This window comes from Schistocerca cancellata, chromosome 2 (assembly GCF_023864275.1).
Source record: "Schistocerca cancellata isolate TAMUIC-IGC-003103 chromosome 2, iqSchCanc2.1, whole genome shotgun sequence".
Lineage (NCBI taxonomy): Eukaryota > Metazoa > Arthropoda > Insecta > Orthoptera > Acrididae > Schistocerca > Schistocerca cancellata.
This window is the reverse complement of record NC_064627.1, coordinates 587,307,687-587,331,196: the sequence shown is the minus strand read 5'-3', so window position 1 is coordinate 587,331,196 and position 23,510 is coordinate 587,307,687. Positions and strand designations below refer to the sequence as shown.

The window sequence follows — 23,510 nt, the reverse complement described above, 5'->3', positions numbered from 1 at the left end:
GAAAACTGGCGTTCTACGGATCGGAGCGTGGAATGTCAGATCCCTTAATCGGGCAGGTAGGTTAGAAAATTTAAAAAGGGAAATGGATAGGTTAAAGTTAGATATAGTGGGAATTAGCGAAGTTCGGTGGCAGGAGGAACAAGACTTCTGGTCAGGTGACTACAGGGTTATAAACACAAAGTCAAATAGGGGTAATGCGGGAGTAGGTTTAAGAATGAATAGGAAAATTGGAATGCGGGTAAGCTACTACAAACAGCATAGTGAACGCATTATTGTGGCCAAGATAGATACGAAGCCCACACCTACTACAGTAGTACAAGTTTATATGCCAACTAGCTCTGCAGATGACGAAGGAATTGAAGAAATGTATGATGAAATAAAAGAAATTATTCAGATAGTGAAGGGAGACGAAAATTCAATAGTCATGGGTGACTGGAATTCGAAAGTAGGAAAAGGGAGAGAAGGAAACATAGTAGGTGAATATGGATTGGGGCTAAGAAATTAAAGAGGAAGCCGCCTGGTAGAATTTTGCACAGAGCACAACTTAATCATAGCTAACACTTGGTTTAAGAATCATGATAGAAGGTTGTATACATGGAAGAACCCTGGAGATACTAAAAGCTATCAGATAGATTATATAATGGTAAGACAGAGATTTAGGAACCAGGTTTTAAATTGTAAGACATTTCCAGGGGCAGATGTGGACTCTGACCACAATCTATTGGTCATGACCTGTAGATTAAAACTGAAGAAACTGCAAAAAGGTGGGAAGTTAAGGAGATGGGACCTGGATAAACTGACTAAACCAGAGGTTGTACAGAGTTTAAGAGAGAGCATAAGGGAACAATTGACAGGAATGGGGGAAAGAAATACAGTAGAAGAAGAATGGGCAGCTTCGAGGGATGAAGTAGTGAAGGCAGCAGAGGATCAAGTAGGTAAAAAGACGAGGGCTAGTAGAAATCCTTGGGTAACAGAAGAAATATTGAATTTAATTGATGAAAGGAGAAAATATAAAAATGCAGTAAATGAAGCAGGCAAAAAGGAATACAAACGTCTCAAAAATGAGATCGACAGGAAGTGCAAAATGGCTAAGCAGGGATGGCTAGAGGACAAATGTAAGGATGTAGAGGCTTATCTCACTAGGGGTAAGATAGATACTGCCTACAGGAAAATTAAAGAGACCTTTGGAGATAAGAGAACCACTTGTAAGAACATCAAGAGCTCAGATGGAAACCCAGTTCTAAGCAAAAAAGCGAAAGCAGAAAGGTGGAAGGAGTATATAGAGGGTCTATACAAGGGCAATGTACTTGAGGACAATATTATGGAAATGGAAGAGGATGTAGATGAAGATGAAATGGGAGATACGATACTGCGAGAAGAGTTTGACAGAGCACTGAAAGACCTGAGTCGAAACAAGGCCCCAGGAGTAGACAACATTCCATTGGAACTACTGATGGCCTTGGGAGAGCCAGTCCTGACAAAACACTACCATATGGTGAGCAAGATGTATGAAACAGGCGAAATACCCTCAGACTTCAAGAAGAATATAATAATTCCAATCCCAAAGAAAGCAGGTGTTGACAGATGTGAAAATTACCGAACTATCAGTTTAATAAGCCACAGCTGCAAACTACTAACACGAATTCTTTACAGACGAATGGAAAAACTAGTAGAAGCCGACCTCGGGGAAGATCAGTTTGGATTCCGTAGAAATACTGGAACACGTGAGGCAATACTGACCTTACGGCTTATCTTAGAAGAAAGATTAAGGAAAGGCAAACCTACGTTTCTAGCATTTGTAGACTTAGAGAAAGCTTTTGACAATGTTGACTGGAATACTCTCTTTCAAATTCTAAAGGTGGCAGGGGTAAAATACAGGGAGCGAAAGGCTATTTACAATTTGTACAGAAACCAGATGGCAGTTATAAGAGTCGAGGGACATGAAAGGGAAGCAGTGGTTGGGAAGGGAGTAAGACAGGGTTGTAGCCTGTCCCCAATGTTATTCAATCTGTATATTGAGCAAGCAGTAAAGGAAACAAAAGAAAAATTTGGAGTAGATATTAAAATCCATGGAGAAGAAATAAAAACTTTGAGGTTCGCTGATGACATTGTAATTCTGTCAGAGACAGCAAAGGACTTGGAAGAGCAGTTGAATGGAATGGATGGTGTCTTGAAAGAAGGATATAAGATGAACATCAACAAAAGCAAAACGAGGATAATGGAATGTAGTCGAATTAAGTCGGGTGATGTTGAGGGTATTAGATTAGAAAATGAGACACTTAAAGTAGTAAAGGAGTTTTGCTATTTGGGGAGCAAAATAACTGATGATGGTCGAAGTAGAGAGGATATAAAATGTAGACTGGCAATGGCAAGGAAAGTGTTTCTGAAGAAGAGAAATTTGTTAACATCGAGTTTAGATTTAAGTATCAGGAAGTCATTTCTGAAAGTATTTGTATGGAGTGTAGCCATGTATGGAAGTGAAACATGGACGGTAAATAGTTTGGACAAGAAGAGAATAGAAGCTTTTGAAATGTGGTGCTACAGAAGAATGCTGAAGATTAGATGGGTAGATCACATAACTAATGAGGAAGTATTGAATAGGATTGGGTAGAAGAGAAGTTTGTGGCACAACTTGACGAGAAGAAGGGATCGGTTTGTAGGACATGTTCTGAGGCATCAAGGGATCACCAATTTAGTATTGGAGGGCAGCGTGGAGGGTAAAAATCGTAGGGGGAGACCAAGAGATGAATACACTAAGCAGATTCAGAAGGATGTAGGTTGCAGTAGGTACAGGGAGATGATGAAGCTTGCACAGGATATAGTAGCATGGAGAGCTGCATCAAACCAGTCTCAGGACTGAAGACCACAACAACAACAACAACAACAACAACAGTAGCATCCAATGTGACCAGGAAGTAGGTCTATTCAGCATTTAATAGCTGCAAACATTTATGCATGACGACTTGGGTACTGCAGAGATCCACATTAGTTTTGACATCACAGTCATCTTACAACTGACATTCACATCATTTAATATGGAAGTACGTAATACAGTGAAACCCCTACTTTACGTTTTTGTGTGGTCCAGACTTAAAAAACTCAAATTTGAGGAAAATGAAGAATTGAGGAAAATGTTAAAACCCCCAAAACATAATCAAAATCACATGTAATTGGCACACACGATTACAAAACATGTTTTTGAGAGATCATCCTTTGTGCTCACCCAAGAAAAAAAGCAAAAACATAACAGCAGCTAAGTGGTTAAACCATAAGCATCAATGAGGACATCTGCTTAATGACGTACTTTATCACGATTGCTATTATTATTTAATGCTTTTCTTAAGAGACAAACTTCGTACACTCACCACCGTGAGTACTTGATGAGAGAAACATATGAAAAAATGAGTTTACTTCCCCAGTTAATGTTACAAGCCTATTATAAGTCTGCTCAGTGAATTTCTGTACACTATGCCAAATGTAAATTTGAAAGGACGCTCAGGTGCTACAGTTTTGCTTCATGCCCTCCATCACTATTGCCAATCTTTACTGTCTACAGTGTGTGGTGCATAGTATATATATGAGTAGGGTATGTAGTTGTTGAAACTGTATCATGTCAGATTTCCACACGAAAGTTTTTAAAATGTGCTATGGCAAAACCCTTGTTCTATTTCCATGTGACATCTCTGTCATAACAATCTGCAAGGAAATCATATTTTCAGCACTTCACAAAATGCTTTCACCCCTACTTGCACTCCTATCACTGAAGGCCACTTCCCCCTCTCCACAGATCCAGTAGGTGAGCTCATTATGTTTGTTAGTGTGGTCTGGGGGCTGTGCAGGCTTTTGGTAACTTAACAAGTTGTCAGCCAATAAGAGCTCACTAGCTGGAAACAGGCTAAGTTTCCTCGATTATGAGTGAGCATATTTTCTGAGACTCAGTGTCTGAATTTAAAAGGTTGACAATTTATACTGTTGCTGAACATAGTACATCGCAAATACATGCAAAAAGTAGAGACTGAGTTATAAGTGGCACAAGAAAAGGTAATGGCTGGGCCCCTTCATCACATATTGGCTAGGTTTGGAACACTTCGCATCGACTGTCTTGTCATTACTGGTGGAACTTAGTGGTAATTGTACCGTAACTGCACAGTGAAGCTAAGTGTTGCAAGTTGTGTTGGCAACATCGATTGTGGATTACGCCAGCACTTCCTCTCTCACATCTCCCCTCTCCACAACAGCCTAAAATATTCCCTTAATTCCATCTCTTTTGAGACACTTATAACTTGTTCAGTCACATCAAATGTCAGCAGGAAGAAAATGGAATGAAGTCAAGCGAGACATTGAGTAAGAACTTAGAATTGAGGTACACCTTACTAGGAAGAAATGTAACATCGGAGAATTTTTAGCACTGATCTTATATGGGTTTTTCACAGGGTTAGGAATTTATGGTGTAGAGTCACAAAAAACATAAAATCGGAGAATATAAAATCAAAGTTCTACTGTATGTATCACTGACAAGCTCTATGCCCAAATATACATGACAATTAAATATTTTACTTGCTGCTCAGATCACAGATCATGGTGTAAAACAAGATGACTTAACAAATCTCTAGGGTTATTAGCTGCCAACTGTGACTCATTGTAAATTACAATAGAACGATTGTCTGAAAGTACTTTTGTGCTTTTTTAGTATTGCTGGTTATTTTTTTGCCTTTTGATGACAGTACAGGAACTCAATTTTGTGATGTACTGATCATTTTTCTTCACCAGTATGCTGTGCTTAGACAGTAATGCCGATGACTCAATTCTTTCGCCACAGCTCCATTCAGGACAGCTGTGAGAACAACTGAGAAATGCAAATGTAGGAAAGGATTGCATACTGTTTCACAGACTTCCACTGAATATGTTGGATTGGGGTTCTGTACACAAGAGCTTCCAAAAGCCCTCACAAAAGTCTTGTGGTTTTAGGTGCAGAAAACATGAAGGCCAAGAAACTGGTCCACCTCTACCTATCTCCCATTACAGAATCACAATACGAATTTTGAGTGCGATGGTAATTACCATCTGCTAATCCATACAGCAAATGGGCATCTGCCAACTATTCATTTGAGTGCACTTCCACTGCACTGTATCTGAAATCAAGTCCATGAAGTGCACTTAACAGCTGACGCTATGTGCTTGCACAGTTTATAATGAACACTAAATACTTGATGCTTCATGCCTGATGCAAGTAGAGCAATGACATTAAGTCACATGTCAACACAAGCAACAAGGAAAGTCTTATATTGATGGAAGCAATGAAATGTGGCGCAGTCAACATTACCTTAATTCAAATGGATCAACAAACACAAACCTAACAATTACAACTTACTGTACAATCTAAGCAAATGTAACCAAGAGGGCATTTTGGAGAATTCCTACAAGAAAACATTTCATGTAATGCTGGAGTGTTGTGTCTCTGTGATTAATCTGATTATGAAGAGAAGTATAAAATGAGCTCTAGTATGGAAATACAGCATTCCTGTACCCATATCCATATAACACATTTTATTTTTCTGTGTGGGGAATGTTTCCAAACAATTTGGCCAGACATTTTTGTTACACCTGTACATGAAGAGTAACTACAATGATTATACCCTCAAATCTACGTAGGTAAATGGAAAAAGACTGATATCAGTAAGAATGACTTAAAATTAAAAAGAAATGTTTACAAACTTAAAAAGGCTTACATTTGGGCTGACTTCTTCCTCTACAGCAGCATGTGTATCAGTCTTCTTCTTTGGTGCTTGTGTTTCAGATTTTTGTTTCTCTTTCTCCGCTTTCTCCTTTGCCTTTTGTTCAGCCTTTAGTCGTCTCTTCAGTTCACTGTTGAAGATTTTACATTTAGTAAGAATTCAACTTAATGATGGTAATATAATATGAATGTTTTTATTATTTCAATCTGGATATAAATTACTAATTTTTCTGCCTTTTTTCAGTAAATGCTACACGGCCTCTTGTTGCATTAACTCTATTGCCATTCTTTAGACAAACCATTAAAGCAATTTGCCTTAAAAATAAAACAATGTACTACAAATAAATATGTATTTTTAAAAATAAAATAGCAGGAACAGAACCAGACACTAAAAACCTGTTTCTAAACACTTTGTATTTTTTCTCTATTCCATTACTTGCTTAGCAGACTGTGAGAAAACAGTACCATAAAATGTGACAAACTTCATCTCCTAAAATGTGCTACAGACCTGTTTATTAGTGACAAGTCATTCAGTAATTTGGATATGTTGGGAACTACACACATTTGGTATGATAAGTTATTTTTATTTTGGATTTATGTCTGGTCTTCCAAATAAACCTAATTTGTTATCCTCTAAAGTGGTGCAATTCATGACAAATATTCGTTTTACCATTGGATGTTATGATTATGACAGGCAGCAGTAGAGTTGCATCACGCGTACAATTCGACTGTTTCACATAATAATCACTACAGTGAGATATTTGGAAATCAGGTGATTTTTTCTCCAGAACGTGAAATAACACGGCTGAATCGAACAGGACCAAACTATAGAGGCAATTCACACATTATGTATCACCGCACCTACTACGAAAGTACTTGCTAGTCCAGTTGGTGGACGGATAGTATAACTACAAAAATGTAACAAACGCACCCTTTCAGATACAACGTACTTGAAGTGCACAGACATCGATGGCGGGAATGGTTTACAATTACTGGTTTACACCGTGTAATTACTGTCGTTACACGGCTAAGCGCCAACATACTAACGGTGAACTACTGCACCGTACGTTTCATTAGCTCATAAGTAACATATCCTAGAAGTAATTGAACAGTATAACAAAGCATAAGGTTAATTAGTTCTCTTGCGTTTACATCCACATCACTCTGAAACTAAAAATGCAAGACACGTGAAGAGCAATTAACCGCGTACACGTGCACATGCCGTCACACAATCTTTGAGAATTCCATTATTAGAGTATGAAAACGTCTTACTTCTTCGATAGTTTCTCACTTCCAGCTTCTGCCATAGCACGTAAATATTGTTCTACAGTTTGTTTAGTGTTCCACAATGCACAGCCACAAACAACTCCAAGGTATTTAAAACGAGGAAACCCGCCTGTACATGGATACTATACATGGCATCCAATGAAAGAGTGCGGTCGGCGTACACCTGAGTGACGTGGGCAATACATTGTTTAAATTAGAACAGAAAACAATCAACAGAAGCTACTGAAATGTTTTGCGAGATATTTTTAAAACTTCGTCAAAAGGTTTGAAAGATCATCGCGCTCTGTAAATCAAGACAAGATTTTGATTCAAGCAGAGCTCCCTGTTAAAGTCTGCGCCGTGATCCTATCGGGGAGCAATGTTTTTGGCTTGTTCGTATTTTACGTTTGGTTTTCTTAACTACTTGCTGCAAGAATGATTCTATTTTTATGCTCGTTCCTTATGTTTGTTGTGCGTTGTCTTGACAACGTAAACAAGGTATACCTCAATTTGAAACAACTGAAAGCAAGTGTTAATAAATATCTATATCTCAGTTTAAATAACGCGTGCTTTTACGTTTCTTGAACGAAGGTTTGCCACTTGCTGTGAAAATATGCTCAGTACGAAGGATGTGAAGAGACTAGCTGAGTTGCTGAAAACAGAAGATCATGAATCCGACAGCGACGATGACTTACCAAGATCTGGTCTCGCTCGATTAGGTGAGCTGTGACGATGCTTGTAGCCCAAACGCTGCTTTTAATTACATATATAATTGCACGAAAAGTCGTAAATTTAGTATTTATAATTTTAAGCAATAAATTACTTACAAGGACAGCACACTTCGAGATTGCTTCAGACGGGAAATCGGTCTATGATAGTCATGCCCGCCGCGAGCCCCTTTGGTCCTTGTGTACGGACCCCTCAGTCCTCCTTTCCAACATCCAAGACTTAACTTGGATGATGCACTTTCAATTTTCTTATTAAGAGTTGTGTAAATAAGGCAAAGAAACACTTTTCATAAACAATTTATTGCCATTAGAATGTTGGCGATTAAGAATTTTCTTAAACGATACCATTTAGGAAAGAGATTTCTATTAAATATAATTTCTTAGAGAAATCCTTTAACTGAAAACCATTAATGTGTCAAATCCATGAATATGTTAATTAATGTACGTTTCTGACTTAGTTTGTGGATGAAAGTTGCTTTAAGACTGAAATACACTTACAGAAATTGAACTTTTCTTGCTTTTATATTTGCGAACTCTTCTATTATTTGCTGAGTATTCAAACTATCTAAGATCTCATATTGTATTGAAACAATAGCCACAGTAGTAAGTCGTTGCTGATGTATTGTTGATCTTAAATGATTTTGTACAGTTTTTTTATTTTGAAGAGGATTTTTTACCAAGTGCAACAGTAAATGGCAAAGTAAGAAATATTCTTAATGTTATTGCTGTGATAGGGAAAGTTGATATTAAATCAAGTGTAAATGGATATTGCGGAATGGTATGTGGATAACAATACTAACTTTTTTTTCTAGAAAATGCAGTTTTAAAGTGTTTTTTATTTCACATTCCATAGATCCATATTGTGATGAATCGCAACGATGTGGAATGATTCAGGTTTCCATTATTATAGAGATAAAATAAACAAAAACATAGAAAACTGATGAAAAATTGAAGTAAAGTTAATAATGAGTAGTCGAGTAAAACATTAGTTAAATTTATAAAAATAACTCAATGTGTGGTTCAAGTGAACATGACATAAATTACTGAGAGTAACTTAATGTTGAGAAAAAAGAATATTTACACACTGTCCTTCATAAACCAGGAAGATGAATAACGGTTTGACAATACAAATTTACGAAAACAATCACTGATTAATCTTCAAGTACTCATCAAGGAGCAGAATGGCTTACATATAAGGTAATTTCTTAATTTAGATTTGAATGTAGGTGGAGCATTAATGTGGATTTTAATATTCGATGGAAGAGAACTGAAAACATTCGTTGCAGACTAGTGAACAACGTTTTGTGTCTGAACTAGATTCAAGATCCCTATGTAAATCATTTTAGACTTTGTACTGTGGTCATGGTATGCAATATTAAATGTAAAAAGAGAATTGTTATTAGTGACAAAAATTGCCAAAGAAAATGAGTTTGAGACATGGTGGTTAATATTTGGAGCTTATGGAACAGGTTTCTAATATTATATCTTGGGCGAATGCCACTCAATGCTGCTCTCTTTTGCGCAATAAAGATTTCTTTTTAGCTAAAGATTGATTACCGCAAAAAATTATACCATATGACATGATAGAGTAAAAACCAAAAAAGCACCTTTGATATAATTCATATTACCAACACCGGCAATTACACATATGGAATAAATTACCACACTGCGTCTTTTTTGAATGTCTAGAATGTGTTCAGACCAATTTTACATGCCATCAGTTAGAGTGTTCACGACTTTGACAATTCACAATATAATATATTTTGTTTATTCAAGTTCAATTGAATTTTTTTTATTTTCTTATTGAGATGCACAAAACTGCATATATTGAGCTTTTTAAATATCTAGTGCTAATCCATCAGACTTAAACCGCTGTAAGGTGTTTACAAGTATAGTTTTACGTTTTCCACCAATTGTTTGGCTTTGAAGCGGAATAGTGCCATTAGCAAAAAGACTAAATTTCCTCTCAGTGTTTGTACGAAGGGGAAGATCGTTGATGAAGATAAGAAACAATAAAAGTCCCAAAATGGATCCTTGTGGCATTCCACACTTAAATGCGCCCCAGCCAAATGAAATGGGACCGCTATCTTTACCACTAAGTATCACCTGTTGCTTTATATTGTGTAGATAAAATGTAATCCATCAACCAGTGATACCATTCAAAGTATAAAAATCAGTCGTCCTTAAGAGAATGATGTTATTTACATAGTCAAACGCCTTTGACAAGTCACAGAAAAGTCCAATAGATGACATTTTGTTATTTATTGATCCAAAAATTTCATTTGTGAGAGAGAAAGAAGCCTGCTCTGTTGATCTGCTGTTTGGGAACCAATTGTGTTTTGCACACTATGTTGTGAATCAGTTTCCCTAATATTTTTGAGAAACAACTCATCAGAGATCTTGGGCAGTAGGTGGATAAATAAGTTTTGTCACCCTTCTTAAAAAGTGGTTTTATTATAGCAAATTGTAAGCAATTTGGGACAGCACCTTGCTACAACCATACATTGAAAATATTACACAAGACTTGATATATATAATAATTACAGTGCTTCATTTTTGTATAAATCAATACTGTAAATGTCAGTTTAAGTTTCACATGTACATTGAGATGACATAAGTCATGGGATAGTGATATGCATATGTACAGATGGTGGCAGTATTACCTAAACAAGATTTAAAAGGGCAGTGCATTGGTGGAGCTGTCATTTGCACTCAGGTGATTCTTGTGAAAGATGTCCAATGTGATTATTGCTGCATGACAGAAATTAACGTCAGAATGGTAGCTGGAGCTAGATGCATGAGATACTCCATTTCAGAAATTTTAGAGAATTCAGTATTCTGAGATTTACAGGGTCACAAGTGTGCCTAGAATACCAAATTTCAGGCATTACCTCCCACCAAGAACGACACAGTGTCTAACGGCCTTGACTTAACATCTGAGAGCAGCAGCATTTGTATAGAGTTGTCAGTTATAACAGATATGCAACACTGCTTGACATAACAGTAGAGATCGATGTGGAATGTATGACGGACATATCCATTACAAAAAGTGCAGTGAAATTTGGTATAATGAGCTATGGCAGCAGACGATTGATGTGCGTACCTTTGCTAACAGTACGATACCTACGACAGCATCTCTCTTGGGCTCTTGACCATATTGGTCGACCTTGACGACTGGAAAACTGTGGCCAGGTCAGCTGAGCCCTGATTTCAGTTAGTAAGTGCTGATGGCAAGGTTAGAGTGTGGCAGAGATCCCACAATGCCATGGATGCAGGATGTCAACAAGGTACTGTGCAAGTTGGTTGTGGCTCCATAATGATACGGATTGTGTTTACAAGGAATGGATTGGGTCCTCTGGTCCAACTGAACCGATCATTGACTATAAATGATTACGTTTGGCTACTTGCATACCATTTGCAGCCATTCATGTTCCCATACCCCCAATAGAATTTTTGTGGGTGGCAATGCGTCATATCATTGGGCCACAATTGTTTGCGATTGGATTGAAGAACATTCTTGACAATTCAAGAGAGATATTTGGCCACCCAAATAGCTTGACATGAATCTGACAAACATTGTTTGAGCATAATTGAAAGGTCAGTTTGTGCACAAAATCCTGCACTGGCAACACTTTCGCAATTATGGTCAGCTGTAGAGGCAGCATGGCTCAATGTTTCTGGAGGAGACTTCCAAAGACTTGTGGAGTCCATGCTACATGGAGATGCTGCAATATGCTGGCCATATTAGGAAGTATCCCAATACTTTCGTCATCTCAGCCTAAATCTTTAAGGTTTCATTAATTCATTTCTAGAGTACCTAAATGCTGTACTACCGAAAAAGTAAAAAAAATCGTCAAAAAGTTTTGTCCACAAATCTATTTGTCAAGAAATTTAATGTCTGATCTAGAAGTCGAAAAAAATCTTGACTTCATAATTGATTTTGGGGTGTAATAAAATTTTGTTGTGATGTTGATACTGAAATTGTGTTGGTTTTTTCCTTGGGTGGCCTATATTTACTGGAAGGTAATCTGCTTCAGCATTTAGTTTATATGCGACTTTGGCAGCTCCCAGACCATTTGAAAAATTTCATATATGCGATTTTCTGTGAACTTATTAATTAAACTTTTTACCAACTTTATGTATATGTAAGTATTAACAGTTAGACTTTGTAACATTTTACATAAATAATTTTACATAATTTCTTTCAAAACATCGAACCAGCTTAGAAAAGAGGAAACAAATTTACAATTCTGAATTTTTAAAGCAAATGAATGTATTTTGTGAGTTGTGATGCAGCCCAACCAGGAGAATTTTCTGATATTTCTGGCACAGTATGAAATATTTTTTTCAGTGTCATATCATAATGGTTTGACTGTTTTAATTGTTATGGACCATTGTGTACCTCTTAGTGCTTTTAATTTTAACTATGGTAAATGTTTGCAGATGATTGACCACTTCATTATACATGATACTAACAAAATATAAATTTTTTGAAGTGCATTGAAGAAATTGATCGCTATGTGAGAAATATTTGCTGCATCATTTACTACTATGAGCTGAGCATGGAATTTAAAATGCATGTTTATTAATATCCAATTTTTTTCTGAAATCTGTTATGGTTTTCACTTACGTTTGAGCAACTGTCATGACCTTTCCTGTACAAATTTTCAAGATGAAGGCTTAATTGTGACAGTTCAAAACAAAATTTAATAAACCCTCTCCAGTTGAACTGATGATCAGACAAAAACCAATGAAGTGTTCACATATCTCTACTTCTTTATTTGTGTAATTTAGACAAACATACCTAAGTATAATTGTTATTTGTTCCATGTGGCTTGTGTGCAATGTATTATGATGGGAAAAAATTTTGATTCCCTGACGTTGTTCAAAATACACACATCAAAAGAAGTTGAAGTTGAAGATAGACGTTGACTGTACGTATTGTATCACAGACACACTTGACTCTTCAGAGATGTCACTAAACCCGCCCAAAGATTTAAACAATCATGCATGTGCAGCACCTATTAGATGGAGGGAGGAGGAGGTACACGGCTTGTGTTGTCTGTAGTTCAACCATGCCTAGATGGTCAATACCATGGTTCGATCGCGTGCCACGAAGTGCTCTCAACAAGGGAAGTGTCCAGGTGTCTTGGAGTGAACCAAAGTGATGTTGTTCAGACATGGACGAGATATAGAGAGACAGGAACTGTCGATGACATGTGTCACTCAGGCCGCCCAAGGGCTACTACTGCAGTGGGTGATTGCTACCTACGCATTATGGTTCGGGGGTACCCTGACAGCAACGCCACCATGTTGAACAATGCTTTTCATGCAGCCACAGGACGTCGTGTTACGACTCAAACTGCACGCAATAGGCTGTATGATGCGCAACTTCACTCCCTACGTCCATAGCGAGGTCCATCTTTGCAACCACGATACCATGCAGTGCCGTACATGATGAAAGGACTGCTCAGGATTGGCATCACATTCTGTTCACCGATGAGTGTCGCATATGCCTTCAAACAGACAACCGTCAGAGACGTGTTTGAAGACAACCCAGTCAGGCAGAACGCCTTAGACACACTGCCCAGCGAGTGCAGAAAGGTGGAGGTTTCTTGCTGTTTTGGGGTGGCATTCCTTGCTTTTTTGGGGTGGGCTGACGTATTCTGCTGGTGGTCATGGAAGACGTCATAACGGCTGTACGATACGTGAATGCCATCCTCCGACCATTAGTGCAACCTTATCAGCAGCATATTGCCGAGACTTTCGTCTTCATGGACGACAATTCGCGCTCCCGTCGTTCACATCTTGTGAATGACTTCTTTCAGGATAACGACATCGCTCGACTAGAGTGGCCAGCATGTCCTCCAGACATGAACCCTATCGAACATGCCTGGAATGTGTTGAAAAGGGCTGTTTATGGACGACGTGACCGACCAACCACTCCGAGGTATCTACGCCAAGTCGCCATTGAGGAGTGGGACAATCTAGACCCACAGTGCCTTGATGAACTTGTAGATAGTATGCCACGATGAATACAGGCTTGCATCAATGCAAGAGGATGTGCTACTGAGTATTAGAGGAACTGGTGTGTACAGCAATCTGGACCACCACCTCTGAAGGTCTCGCTGTATGGTGGTACAACATTCAATGTGTGGATTTCATGAGCAATAGAAAGGGCGGAAATGATGTTTATGTTTACGTCTACTCCAATTTTCAGTACAGGTTCCAGAACTCTTGGAATTGAGGTGATACAAAACTTTTTTTGATTTGTGTATAATTTTTTATTGTCCTGTTGAGTAAATCAATAATTTCGTTTTGCATATGATCTCCTAAATAGTGTGTCATACTCAACTGACATGAATCAGATCTTGATCGTTTCTCTAAACATGTTCTTACGTAACTGAATCAAATGATGATCTCACATATACTGTTTTTAGAAAACTTCAGTTGTAATGTTCAGAGATTTCCTTTTATGAAGCCTAAAAAGCCAGATATTGGTGTCATAAAAACTTGATGACAGCAATAATCTTTTCTAATACATTTCAGCACTGTTTCTTTCTGACTCTTCTAGCCTCAGTTTCTTCTGACTTACAGTACACATTATTCAATTGCATCCATGACTTCTCATTTTCATTGTCACTGATCTCATGTTTTTCAGAGTTAAAGATAAATGTTGTCCATCTGAAAAGCCGTTAAAATCAAACAGTCTACTTATGAAACATTTTACATCAGAAACAATAAACTTAATCATCTGAAAAAGAGTAAAGAAGCCAGTTTCTATTACGTTTTTCACAGTTAGAAGGATTTACATAACAGTAAATGCCAACAAATTTTCTTCTATCATCATTAATGCTAAAACTGTGATTTTTCACCTGAAGAGGACTATGTGTAACTGAAATATTGAGAAAATCACTATTAATACTAGCAGGCCACAACCTTGGGGTCATCAGTAAATTGTCAAACTACTACAAATTGCTTGAAGATTCCCCAGAAGTGCCCTCACTTGTATCACTGTTATCATTAAGAGCATCTGAAAGATAGGACTATCTTTTTGTCCCTATTCACTTCCATATGTTTGGATCCTGATGTCGGGAATGTGACACAGCCAAGAATTTCCTCACATTTTTTATCAGACTTGCTTAAAACTTTTACAGTAGAACAGGTCAGTTTTTCTTTCTGTTTTTCCCTCTCTCATTTTTGTTGGTAAAACTGAGATATAGAAAGTTTTTTTGTCTTTTGTTGTTCCTGAAAGAATTATTTAGTGATTGGATTAGATTAGATTCTGTTTTCGTTCTGTAGACCCAAAAATGAGATGATTCTCATGGGTGTGGAACATGTCGAATTTTACTGTGTTCGCAAAATTGATTCCATTGAAATGTATTCTGCGATGTTCACTTGTGGTGCCTCACGAGTGAGGTGCATTTGCAATGTAGTAAATGGCAGTTGAGCTGTCTATACTGTTCATTGACTAAGCATATGTCACAGTATGTACTGAAAAAAACTGCCTCTACATACCTGTGGAACCTAATTACATACATGCATCTAGTAAAGCTGCCTGTATGACCCTTGCCTAATTCTTTGCCTCCTCTTTCGCCAAAGCTACTACAGGATATTTTGTATCAGCTCTGGAAGGAAATTTGTCCATACGTCTGGTGGTAAACTGTGTACTATTCATTCGTCGTATCTAAGCTGTAAATAGAAAAACTTTGAGCAAGGACGACTAGCTAAGAATAAGAAGAAGCTGGAAATTATATGATAGGACAGTTATGTTCTGGACTGTGATATGTTTTATGCTGGATTCAAACTAAAACTTGTGCTACTCTGGACCATCAACTAACTACCATGAACATGCTTGTGATAGTTTTTTGTGTACGAAACCTTTTAGATTATTTATAAATTCAGTAATAAATTGTATACAGTGAACTGTGATGTCTCTCTACCATCATTCCACAAGGGAAGTCCCAAGTACTTCTTACTTTATGTATTTAAGTTGGAAGAAAATACAAGTGCAGTGCTGGGGTTGCGATAATGAAATTGGTGTTGGAGAGAAAGGTTCGGTCAAACTCAAATAAGCTGAGAAGAGAAAGCGATATAAAACGTCATTCAGATTCACTGAAGCACAGTGGTAGTCAGTTACCTGTTCTTAGTGAATCCTGCACAGTGATTAACTTGTAGCAAAAATACCTCTTCCTCTACCATTGTGCAATTCAGAATTTCACAATAACTATAAAAGCCATATCTGGAGCTACTTTCAATGAAAAAGTACTATTTCAAATTTAAATTTATTTTGCATTTAGCTCCCAATAATAAAATTATTGAAATTTGTAGTACAATGATTTAAACCTTCAGAAACATTGGATAGTCAAACTAATATTTTAATACTTGTTCCTTCGTCACTTTAACAGTCTGCTACTAAGTAGAGTTCGCACGAATAAGTCAGTATTGAAGTAAAGGTTAAAATCACGAATTCTGCCAAAACTCAGAATACATTAATTTCAAAGTGTAACATATATGACTATATATGGACGGACGAAAGTATGTGTGTGTGTGTGTGTGTGTGTGTGTGGAGAAACTCTGGTTTGAGAGATACAATAAATAAGCATACATTGTCATGTTTCACTGCTAAAAATCTCGACTTGAATTGTGTTGGGTATCCATGAGAATTTGATGTGTTGTTGAAATTTGGGTTTATTCTCGACAGTCGAACTTATTGCGGATTTTGGTAATCGCATGTATAGAGAATGTTAATTATCAAGGTTCAGTCCAATAGAGTGGACTTCATGCATGTGCAGAATGCTCTGATGCCTGCTACGGATGGCGGTAGTCAAACAGACAGTGGCTGGGGCTCCGTATTCTAGTTGTTGAATGAGGCTTGTACTGAGTTTGTCAACCAAAGGGCAGTAGTTCAGATGAGTATGAGCTTCTGCTTTTCTCTGTACTTGCTTTGAGGAAAAGTTGAAACTGAATGCATGAAATTAACTAGGAATGACAACACCATGCCAATTTAAGTTTCTCTGCAAACTGCTCTGACCATGTGAAGACTGTTTATTCAGTTATTTGTGAATATCTTGAGAGCAGTTCCAAATAATTCGCAACCTTGTTGAACTCTTTATCAGGAAAATTAAAGCGAACTGAAAGTGCTTTGGATCATGGTCAAGAAGATAATGTGGCTGCGGTTAGCATCTTATTTACTAGAACTTTAATTCATTTTGTCACTTATTTAAAATATAGGCCTTTGTTCTTAATATCATGATATATGTTTACTTGCAGACTGAACAGGAAAGGATTACACTATAACTTGCAAAAACAACAATCATTACTTTAAGAAATGTCGTTGAAATGCTGAGTTGCTGATTCATGAACTTGTTTCACACAAGAAAATTCCACATGCTCTAAATTGAGTTTGATCACCCTACAACATTATTTCTGTGCTGTAATTTCACTGAACTCTGTGATATAATTATGTAACAATGCGAGCTCTGCATCTTCAAGCAACTGTACTAACTGTATTTTTTTAAAAAAGCGACTGTCATACTTTAAATGATTTAAATGCATGAACGAACCCAAAAACAAGTTGGCTCTATAATTGAGATGTGGCATTTATGTTGTGTTACATTCTTTGTTCTGTAGATCACTCAAATTGCAACTATGAGGGCTTGTTGAAAAGTACTATCTCTGAATTTTTTATGTGAAAACTCTTGAAAGTTTTTCAAATAAAACAAACATTAATAACATTTTATATCTTTATTTTATGTGTCTACATACCTATTTCTCAACATAGTCATCCTGGTGATAAAAACATTTCTTCCAAAGAGAGACAGTTCGTTGATACCATCACTGTAGAGTGTTTGACATTGTTGATGGGGTCACAGCCTCACCTCTGCTCGCACTGCTTCATCACAATCAGAGCGAAGCGCTCGAATGTTTTCTTTAAGTTTTGAAAGCAAATGAAAATCAGATGGAGCTAGATCAGGACTCTATGGAGGATGATCGATGACAGGGAATCCAAGGCATTGGATTGTTGCAGCTGTTGCAGCGCTTGTGTGTGGTGTGGTATTGTCATGCTGAAGGAGAGGGGGCTCCCTATGTGGTTGAACCCTTCGAATTGGAAACTCGATTACAGCACACTGTTTTTTAGTCACCGACATACTGTAGTTACACTACACACCACCATTCTACACGCTACAACTCGGAGCTCCTGGCAGCAGAGGGCTGCAAATATGTAAATAAGATGTAGAATGTTGATAATGTTTGTTTAATTAGAAAACCTTATTTGTTTTCGCATATTAAATTCGAAAGCATTATTTTTCAGCATGGCCTCATTGTCTTTGTGCACTCCTTTTTGTATTGGATAATTTGCCAAAAGATTAAATTTGCACATATCTCTCTTCAATTTGCATTCTATTATACCACATTTTTGTAGATGTGTATGATACAAAAATAATTTTATGTTCTAAATGCAAGGGCCTCTCTGTTTCAAATTATTAATATTAGTAATAATGCTGTGTGATTCAAGAGCCTGGCACAGATGGAGTAACCCTACCGGGACAACGGGACTTATAATTCAGTGCGTAGTCTGAACGATGGTTATGCCTGGTGTACTCATATCTCCAAGAGGTGAAGGGTAGATTCGAAGGTTAACTGAAAAATTTTCATGGTATGACTAGTATTTGATCTCAGAATTTCTATTCAAGTTCTTTAGCTACTAGATCGCCATGCTTGGACTCTTCCCCATATAGCACACATGCACGGCTTGTACAATGCAGAAATTAACAAGCTGTCTGCTGCTAGCCATGTAAAAGAGCACATTAACGCAGCCTTCTGTTGGACCTAACCGATGTGAGATGCAACATAATACAGTGTCCAAGGACCCACCCACTGAAGCAGCAGATTGTCACAATGAATGCAATTTTGGTTCTATTGTTAAGAGTAGTGAACTGCAACAACTCCATTAAAATTGTCGACTCGCCAATTGATTTCTTTGTTATTATGAAGAGGAAATTCTCTAAAAGTTGGAAATAACCTCCTTTAACTGTCGATATAGCTGACTATTCAAGTATTTTATTATTTATACTTATTTAAAAAAATAGACTATAGTCGGTAGAACCATTCGTTTAAAACAGAGTTCATGTTAAATTAAACAAAACTAGTGAGACCATAAGGATGACAGATTGTATGTTAATTTTCCCTGGTTACATTACATTTTGGTACAACCCAATGGATTATAATTATGGAACCACTAAGCACATTTTAGTGATCCCTTCCCCATGCTGCTAGAGTTCATGCAGGATAGCACAGCCAGTAGATTCATAGATGACAGGGCATGTGTGAGAAGAGCAGTTGTGGTGGGAATTATGGGCAGGTGCTGTAAGGAAATGTCAGGTGCTAGAGGGGAAGTGTCAATCTAAACTGAAGCTTACACTCACTTTTTTTTATAAGTGTGAAGTGAAGCCCTTCATGCCCACACTTGCATGTGACCATTCAAAAAGATCTGCACCTCTGCTCTTGCTAGTAACTAAAAAGAATTCCATGAATTTGGCTTGTTAACCATTTGTAACTTTTAGAGACCTGTCATGAGTGACGAATTTCTCTTTTTGTATGTTAAAATTTTCTTGTTTTGCTAAAACACACCAGAGTTTACACAGTGTCACTGTACTAGCATGTTTTGCAGAGACAGTTGTGAGAGAATTGTGAAACAGTGGTTTATTAAGTGAGAAAAAGTAAGGCGTATAATGTTTTCACTTACATTGTTGCAAAACTCATATCATTTCCAATTTCAGCAGCTATCGATAGCGCTTAAAAATTACAGTCTTTCATCGAAAAAATCAGTAGTTAGCGGAATAACATAGTAGATAATAAAGTTTTGCATAATAAACGAATGGAAAAATACTTTCCCGTTTGCATACTATCATTTGAGAAAATTTCATTTCGTTATCTCAAACGGTTAACGAACTGTGGGTCTATCGATGGCGTTCGCCATCGCAAATGAGTGTGCTACATCATATCAATTTCCTCGAGGTTGGTGGCAGTTAGAGACCTCCACCCAAGTCTATGAACAAGAGAATGAACTCGCCCAGTGTACAGAATGCGTCCATTGATGCACACCCTGCAGTCTTTCTCAAACGATTTTACATATACTGTTGAGTAAAAAAAATTGCGTTACTTGTAGCTTTATACGTCAGCTTTGGTGATAAAGCGCCCATCATTTCGTTAATGGTCATAGTTATTGTGGCACTTGCACAGAAGTAATACAATGCGCGAAATTCAAAAAGTTTTGCAATGGAAACTAGGGATCGCTATGATTTTGTGTTTGGTGCATATTACATGATAAGCGGCTGCATATTAAATTTAGCTAAAAAGAAAAGAACGATGAAAGAAAAAAATAATATGATCCATTACAATCGCCCCAACTGTGCACTGATGTCATATGGAGGTGCACAGTGTCTGAGCGTATGTTGATAACCCTGGCTGGTATGGGCATAGCCTTTATTGTCTGCCATTGGAGATTTCCTGTATGGTTACCTGTTTATATGGGCATGTCAGCTTCTTTTAACACATACATATGTATATATAAGTTTTCTTTCATAACAAAGTGCTTGCTATAACCGCATAGCCTCATTCTTGTAAGTCAGTATCTGCCCAATGTTTAGCTTGCGAAGAATGCGCGCGAAGCGCAACGGTCGTTGTCGTCCCATCTCGCGCTCACGTTTAATATGAGGCCCAGAGTGTTCATGTCGTGCTTTTACAGCAGCTTTCACTGCACAGATTCATGAAGCTCGTGTTTAGTGGCGTGATCCTTTGCGTAATCTTCGATGTGGTGACAACTGGTTTCCTCATCAGCGGCCTGAGAAATTTATTTCATCTCGTCGCTCCGACTTATTCAGTGGGAACACCAGCCGTACATCTGACATCCACCGACAATTTATTGCATTAATGTGGTATTTATATGTAATCACGCTGTAACGGCATGCGTTCTCAGAAATGATAAGTTCACAAACATACGTGTATCACTTCGGAACAACCGAAATAAAATGTTCAAACTTACCTACGCTCTGTATTTTAATTTAAAAAAACCTACCTGTTACCAAACGTTCGTCTAAAATTGTGAGTCATATGTAAGTGACTATTACAGCGCCATCTATCACCGGGCCCTGTATACAGGGTGGTCCATTGATTATGGCCGGGCCAAATATCTCACGAATTTAGCGTCAAACGAAAAAACTGCAAAGAACGAAACTTGTCTAGCTTGAAGGGAGAAACCAGATGACGCTATGGTGGCCCGATAGATGGCGCTGCCATAGGTCAAACGGATATCAACTGCATTTTTTTAAAAATAGGAACCCCCATTTTTTATAACATATTCGTGTAGTATGTAAAGAAATATGAATGTTTTAGTTGGACCACTTTTTTCGCTTTGTGATAGATGGCGCTGTAATAGTCACATACATATGGCTCACAATTTTAGACGAACAGTTGGTAACAGGTAGGTTTTTTGAATGTAAATACAGAACGTAGGTACGTTTGAACATTTTATATCGGTTCTTCCAATGTGATACACGTACCTTTGTGAACTTATCATTTCTGAGATCGCATGCTGTTACAGTGTGATTACATATAAATACCACATTAATGCAACAAATGCTCAAAATGATGTCCGTCAACCTTAATGCATTTGGCAATAGGTGTAACGACATTTCTCTCAACAGCGAGTAGTCCGCCTTCCGTAATGTTCGCACATGCATTGGCAATGCGCTGCCGCATGTTGTCAGGCGTTGTCGGTGGATCACGATAGCAAATATCCTTCAACTTTCCCCACAGAAAGAAATCCGGGGACGGCAGATCCGGTGAACGTGCGGGCCATGGTATGGTGCTTCGACGACCAATCCACTTGTCATGAAATATGCTATTCAATACCGCTTCAACCGCACGCGAGCTATGTGCCGGACATCCATCATGTTGGAAGTACATCGCCATTCTGTCATGCAGAGAAACATCTTTTAGTAACATCGGTAGAACATTACGTAGGAAATCAACATACATTGCACCATTTAGATTGACATCGATAAAATGGGGGTCAATTATCCTTCCTCCCATAATGCTGGAAGGTCACTGATGTTCCACTTGTCGCAGCCATCGTAGATTTTCCGTTGCCAAATAGTGCATATTATGCCGGTTTACATTACCGCTGTTGGTGAATGACGCTTCGTCGCTAAATAGGATGCATGCAAAAAATCTGTCATCGTCCCGTAATTTCTCTTGTGCCCAGTGGCAGAACTGCACACAACGTTCAAAGTCGTCGCGATGCAATTCCTTCTGCATAGAAATATGGTATTGGTGCAATCGATGTTGATGTAGCATTCTCAACACTGACGTTTTTGAGATTCCCGATTCTCGTGCAATTTGTCTTCTACTGATGTGGGGATTAGCCGCGACAGCAGCTAAAACACCTACTTGGGCATCATCATTTGTTGCAGGTCGTGGTTGACATTTCACATGTGGCTGAACACTTCTTCATTCCTTAAATAAATATCTATCCGGCGAACTGTCCGGACACTTGGATGATGTCGTCCAGGATACCGAGCAGCATACATAACGCACGCCCGTTGGGCATTTTGATCACAATAGCCATACATCAATACGATATCGACCTTTTCCGCAATTGGTAAATGGTCCATTTTAACATGGGTAATTTATCACTAAGCAAATAGCGTCTACACTGACGGAATGTTACGTGATGAGATGTACATATACGTTTGTGGCTATTACAGCGCCATATATCACAAAGAAGAAAAAGAGGTCCAACTAAAACATTCATATTTCTTTACGTACTACACGAATATGGAATAAAAAATGTGGGTTCCTATTTAAAAAAACGCAATTGATATCCGTTTGACCTATGGCAGCGCCATCTAGTGGGCCAACCATAGCGCCATCAGGTTGCCCCTTTCAAGCCAGACGAGTTTCGTTCTTTGTAATTTTTTCGTTTGATGCTTATTTTGTGAGATATTTGGCCCGGTCACTATCAATGGACCACCCTGTATATGTGAATAAATTGGACTTCCTAATAACTTTTATAACATCTTTTAATATACGGCTGGAATACACATTTTAAACAATACTGGCATTATGGAGCTAGTCATGAGTCCGCCCACTACCACTTGTACAAAAAAACACGTGAAGATACGGAAAGTAATCAATTGAAGAGCATATCTCTTCTCATTTTTTGTATCAAAACGATATCTCTGGGACAAAATAACTTGTTACTCTACTGTTGATTTTATATATATAGCTTACATTTATAAAAATAAAAGAATAAAGAAAGAAAAAAATAATATGATCCATTACAGGTCGCAGTTACATGGCGACTTTCGTGCAAGAGTAGTTCCATATAAGACCGATAATTTACAGAGTATCTTCCTGAAAAATAAATATTAGTTAATATACTTTTTGCCACATCATACCTCTGTTAATTTCGTGGTACTAACCACTTCATTTACATATCAGATCTAGTAATCTTTATCCCCCATCACTTTAATATCTTCTATCCATTCTTCAACACTGCAACATCACATTATCTAATTTCACTATTAACTTCCTTAAAAGTAACAAACATCATTTATACTCTTTAAATTCCCTTAATATTTCTCTTTACTCAGAATTTAATTTCGGTGTCGGTACTCAACTTCCACAGAACACCATTACCTAATACGTCTACTTTTCTGCTGATGGAAAAGAAAGTTAAAGATGACAAAGTTCAGAATGATGGAAGGAGAAAACTG

At 37.7% G+C, this 23,510-nt stretch overlaps 2 protein-coding genes across 4 annotated transcripts in view; one reads left to right on the top strand and one right to left on the bottom strand.

Moving 5' to 3' along the window:
• LOC126162205 (lysine--tRNA ligase) overlaps window positions 1-7,182 on the bottom strand; it is an 86,551-nt gene extending 79,369 nt beyond the window's left edge. Inside the window, exons 1-2 of one of the 3 annotated variants that reach the window (XM_049918547.1) lie at window positions 7,007-7,182; window positions 5,730-5,865 (exon numbers count right to left, since the gene is read on the bottom strand). In XM_049918547.1, coding sequence (XP_049774504.1) covers window positions 5,730-5,865; window positions 7,007-7,041 — 171 coding nt within the window. In that variant the 5' untranslated portion in view covers window positions 7,042-7,182. Of the gene's footprint in view, window positions 1-5,729; window positions 5,866-6,665; window positions 6,948-7,006 lie in introns of those variants that run through there. The other 2 variants (XM_049918546.1, XM_049918549.1) reach the window with 2 other exon arrangements.
• A 138-nt stretch (window positions 7,183-7,320) lies between these two features.
• Window positions 7,321-23,510, top strand: part of LOC126162207 (dynein axonemal assembly factor 6) — a 95,851-nt gene continuing 79,661 nt past the window's right edge. The window contains exons 1-2 of the mRNA XM_049918551.1: window positions 7,321-7,498; window positions 7,592-7,719. Coding sequence (XP_049774508.1) covers window positions 7,614-7,719 — 106 coding nt within the window. The 5' untranslated portion in view covers window positions 7,321-7,498; window positions 7,592-7,613. The remainder of the gene's footprint in view (window positions 7,499-7,591; window positions 7,720-23,510) is intronic.